We start from the raw sequence: 5458 nt of genomic DNA, 5'->3' as shown, positions 1-5458 counted from the left end.
CATAAAATGTGATGGTGATAAAGGGTTTCAATGATTGTTGGGAATGTTTAGCTCTGTATTTAATTTCCTTTAATGTGAATGAGAAAGCATATAAGCTTTGAAAATATAATACAACATACTGGGTGCAAAAAAATGAGGATGCATCTTGAGTAGAATTTTCAGAATGTGTGGATGCATGCCATTGTTGCAGACAGATGTGCACACATGTGTGCTCATGTGCATGCTCTAGGTCATGCATACTGTTGCATATGAACAGCTGCGTATGCAACTGTATGCTCCCTGAGTACCTATTTAAATGTCCTAACATTTGACTAGAAATATATATCACCTTCGTAATAATAATTGTATCTATATAATCTTTAAAAAGCAATGAGTTAAATTCATTGGTGGAACTTAATACCCCCTCCCAACCACACTAAAAGACAATTTCTTTTATATTATAAATGAACTGCAGAGATGATACCTTCTGTTCTCTCCAGTGTATGCATAGTTGCTTCATTAGGGAACTGTAGCTGACATATTTTCAGGCATAGTAAATAGCTTCTAGGCTTTTCAAATTAAGTTACACATTGCCTGCTATGCAGGCCAGGGCCTATACATTGAATAAATCATCAAAAGTGTATTCTTCCAGCTCTTTTTAAGGTCACAGTAGTGCAATGTTTTATTGATTGCATTTGCAGAGGCAAATTGAATCCATGACTTGTCAAGGCCCCTGAATCCCATGCCATAAACAAGAGAGAAAAAAGGAAAAGATGGATGTAGTTCAGTGGAATTAGCAGGCAAGAATGAAGTTGCCTATTGTGTGTTAATTAATTAAGTTTTTTTTCTTCCTGCCCATGCCAAGTGAGAAGTAGCAATAAAAGGAGAAGCAAGCTTCAAAGACCAGAACCTGATTTAGAGTTCTTGGAAGTAAGGTTAATAATCAGTGGTCTAACACTTGATCTTCTGCCAACTGTCAGTCAAAATCCTTTTCCCCAAAACTGTAAATCAAAAAGCAAAATAGATCATTCTTAGATGTAATTTCTTCATAGGCCTCTCCATGACAACTAATAACATATCTGGTTTAGAAAGCTCCATCTTTTTAAAATTTAAAAATAAGAAAATAAATGAAAGCCTTACTTGCTGTGGGATGCACTTTGTATACAAGAAACCCACAGTAATGCACATTTTACAAATAGATCTTACTAAGTGGCCACATACTTTTTTTTTTTCCCCTTAGATCATTTTTCTTATCCTGGAAAAATTTCAAATGTGTCGCTGCTAGCATTTAACCAGAATCCGGTACTCATCAGAGGCAGTGGTTTGAAATTGCTAATTAACAGTAGAACCAAAAAAGTGGTAAATCTCATCAGCAGCAATTTTAGCACTCTTGCCTGTTGAAAGTGAGGGTACATTCATCTATAAGTGCAAAGCAGCATCAAGCTTCATGGATGAACACAAGTTTGGAAACCACAAAGGTTAAAGCTAGTCTTCCTTCCCAGTAATTTTTCTATCGCTGGTCTTTTGATTTGGTTAGATTGGATATGTGTGCTTGTGTGTGTGTTTTGTTTTTTGTTGTTGTTGTTGTTTTTTATAACAGGTTTCTATTGCAAACACCAAACCTCCACCAGGAATGATTGTTTTAATGACTTTATGCTTTTGAATCTGAATACGTTTTCCCTTATCACACACAGCGCATTTGCTTGCAAGCACATGACAAGTTGTCGTGGTCACAGTGAGAGAGTGAATTAAGAGCAGGCTAATGAAAGTTGAAACTTTCAAGTGCGTGAGCTATTTTGGCAATTTAAAGCTCCGGCATTCACTATATTAATTTCTGGAGTGCTGCAAGGTGTGCTATTTTAAATGTGACAGCAGAGATGGTGCACAGCACAGCTTTTTTTTTTTTATAATATTGTTGACATCTTAGTGGCCTGCATTTTCTGCTTCTGTTGAACTCCACTTGTTATTGTTTGTTTCCTGCATCTGGATTTGACAGAAACATTTTTTTCCTGAGCTGTAGCACTTTTTTATTTTTTTCTAAAATATAGTTTTAAAATGTGTAAACAAGGGAGAAGTACTTTTTCTTAGCAAACTGCAGCATATGTCCTAAAATCCTCTTGGGCAGAAAAAGATTGATTTAAAAATAAAGGAAGGGCTTAAAGAGAACCGCATACCACTTTTCTTCGCTTATAGCAGAAAAAACATGGCATCTAATATGACTGTGGAAAAACCAAAAGGGAAAAACCAAGAGCTTCAGGAAAAACCAAGAGAGAATCATAATTCATTTTTTTCTGATCTATTAATTTATCTAATTATATCAAAGCCCTTATCACTTTAATATCTAGGTATTTGTGTTTATTATTATTATTATTATTTTGCCTTTTCTATGCAATACCTCACTATGCCATTTGAATATTTTTCTACATATTTGTATTGCTATGCCCATTTTATGCGTTGGAAAACTGAGTCAAATGGATTAGCAAATTGGTAAAGTACTTTAGGAAAGTACTATAAGTGCAGGTTTTAAGATGAACATATTCTGAAGGCAGTCCTTATTTTGTGAAGTGCTGAAGCATGTGCTTCAGTGTTGTTGACTGCATTGGTGCTGAAATGTTTCTCTGAATTGTAGTACATGTGACTTTTCTACGGTTATTTGAAAGTTGTTGGTAGAGTTCTGAGTCCCTGTTCAGGTTCCTAATCGAGAGGCCCTCCTCTCTTCCATGTTGTTTAAAAATCCTGTTTGTCCTAGTCTCTCTGCTTTATAGCAGTGTATGGGTGAGGACTTCTGTGCAAAGAATTATATTACACTGACTTTTCTGTAAATCATGAAGGAGAACAGTGACATTAGTTTGAGGTTTTGTTTTTATTTTTATTTTTTTTTAAGCAGGATTTAATTGAATTCTGACACTGGTAAAATCGATGGCAAAATGCCTGCTGACTGTATTGGTTTCAGGATGAACCTGTCATGGAAGTAAAGTAACATCTACCCAAATTAGAAACAATTTACAAAGAGTCTGCAAAGAATGCATGCTGCCTAATTGCACGAAAGATCTAACTGGTGCTAAAGGATGCAGTCAACAGTAAATATTTTAAATTACAGTTTTTAAGAACTTAGTATGTCTAAGGGAATTGTTCTTCCTTGTCACATAAACATACTGGTATATATTTTTAATTAAATATTTGACAAAATGTCTGTATATCTTACAAGTTATTGCTTACTAGGAATCTGAAGAATTGGAGATTTAATTTTATATTTTTTCCAGAAGACTAGGTTTTGAAACAATATCACAAAGCTTTGAATAGTCAGATAAATCATTCCCCAGAATATGTTTTGCACCAAATGTCTCCTGAACCCTTAAAAACAAGCTTTTACAATTTAATGTTGGTCTCTTGTCTAATTAAGTAAAACAACTTGATTTTAGAAGCAGACTGTCAGATATTTATTTTGTAGTTATGCACCGGACTTTTATTGTTTTATTCCCCACCGCAATAATGCATTAGAAATGAGATTTACCTACAAAGTTTCTTTAGCATAATGCCACTGCTTTGTTGGAGCATGGAGCTGACTTGTTCATCTCAGCTTGCGTTTTCTGTGAGCTGCTGCGGAGAACCAGAAAATAGTTCATTCTTATTTAGATGCCATACTTTCAATTAGAGGGGAATTTCAATTAAAGTATCATTTACTATGGAAACTTTATATAAAGGTATTTAGGTGTTTCTGATATCTTCACCTTTGCTTTTCATTTTGCTCTTCACAATTGTGAGTATGTGACCATCAGTACATGTATGTCCGCCTTGGAAACGCTCCTTATAATGCCATCAGGCAAGAGAATGGAAAGAATTAGTGACTGAACCAACAAATAAAACTTTGTTCTATTCTAATTAATTGAATGCCAGCTGTTGGCTAACATAAATGAGATATTTTTTGGAAGTTAATGAGATATTTACAACTGATTAAGTCGTGGCAAAAGGCATAGATATTTATCTGTCTCATAATTAAACTTCATTATTTGTTCTGTTGATTAGTACTGTAGCATTGTTTAGAAGTTGTTGAGTAAATTCCCTACCATCTCTTTCCCACTATGGCACTGAGCATGCTAATATAAATATTTGCATGAGTAACACAAGCATCAGTCCAGGACAACTTTGTGAATATGAATTTCCATGTAACTGGCCACTTAGTGTCTAGCTGATCATGCTCAAGAATATGAATTTCCTTGTATCTCAAGTTCACTGTGGAACTGACCCAGCTTATGAATATTAATGTCCACACAACTGATCTTTCTGCAAGCGATCACATCCATAAACATGAAAATCTTGTTAACTTGCAGTAACGAGCACCATCTTGCATGCTGCTCCCAGCTCAGTTTTACAAGTCTAATTTTTTTAATTCCTTGTTTTTTCCCTTTCCCATGGAATCCCTCTTAAAGCATGTAGCTTTCAAGGGAGATCTCAGTTAGCTTTTTCCAGCGACTCGCATATCTTTTGTTGGTATCGCTGTATTCTTTATCACTGTGCACTATGATCAGAAAGTCATGTGGTTACATGCTGATTTCCTGTCTATAACATGGAATTGGGAATAAAATACCCATCAGAAATGGCATATTTTATAGATATAAAGGAAGAAGAATACTAGCAAGCAGTGGATGATGGTATAATAATCATACAAAGCATAGAGACAAATTTTCAAAAATTTCCATTTGTGGTCTTTAAAATGAAGTACTCTAACTTGCTATAAAAGCTTATTCTGTCACTCACAATAGTTATTAATTATGGAAAACTATAGCATTGTAATACCAAATCTTTTTTCATGTTTTGCAGCTACAATAGTGTTAAATGAACTCAATTGGACTGCTGCATTGGATGATACCTTCAAAGAGAATAGAGAAGAAGACCCAACTTTATTATGGCAAGTTTTTGGCAGTGCAACTGGCCTCGCCAGGTATTATCCAGGTAATTGCAACCTATAAATGAGTGTTACAGCTGTATAGTCATCACAGTTTGTTTTTAATTTTTTCAGTCCTGCACCAGTTAAAAGTAACTTTCTCAAAAGAAAAACCCAGAGCGTCTACTTCTTTTACTCATTTGTCCCATTAAAAATTAAGGTAACTCCACTCATGTCAATAAAATTATTCTGATGTAAAAAGGATGAAAGGGGAAAAAACTGGTGTATTTGAAACCTCTGTACTGAAACTTCAGGATGACAATGTTACTTGGAAATGTTGCATAGTAGGGGTGTGTGAAACGGGCTGTATTCAATTGGGATACAGCCTGAATTGGGGGTAGTGATTGGATTCATTGATTCAGATCACTGTCCGCAATTCGATTCGGCCGAACCCAAATCTGACGATTCGATGCTGATTCAGAGAATCAGTGATCTGGCCATAGACACAGCTTTACATTTTTTTCCCCACATATCTCAAAGTAGCAGGTACGGCTTGTGAAGGCTGTGATGCTGGGGCAGATGGAGCATCCCACA

At 35.4% G+C, this 5458-nt stretch overlaps 1 protein-coding gene across 7 annotated transcripts in view; it reads left to right on the top strand.

The window, feature by feature from the left end:
* The window catches only part of CACNA2D1 (calcium voltage-gated channel auxiliary subunit alpha2delta 1), an 859989-nt gene that overhangs the window by 573296 nt on the left and 281235 nt on the right, over positions 1 to 5458 (top strand). For all 7 annotated transcript variants that reach the window (XM_019509506.1, XM_019509501.1, XM_019509505.1 and 4 more), the window contains exon 7: positions 4801 to 4932. In XM_019509506.1, coding sequence (XP_019365051.1) covers positions 4801 to 4932 — 132 coding nt within the window. The remainder of the gene's footprint in view (positions 1 to 4800; positions 4933 to 5458) is intronic.

The sequence above is a fragment of the Gavialis gangeticus genome, unplaced genomic scaffold (genome assembly GCF_001723915.1).
Source record: "Gavialis gangeticus isolate Ggan-Ray unplaced genomic scaffold, GavGan_comp1, whole genome shotgun sequence".
Taxonomy (NCBI): Eukaryota; Metazoa; Chordata; order Crocodylia; family Gavialidae; genus Gavialis; species Gavialis gangeticus.
Note: the sequence above shows the minus strand (reverse complement) of the source record. Positions and strands in the feature narration are given on the sequence as shown.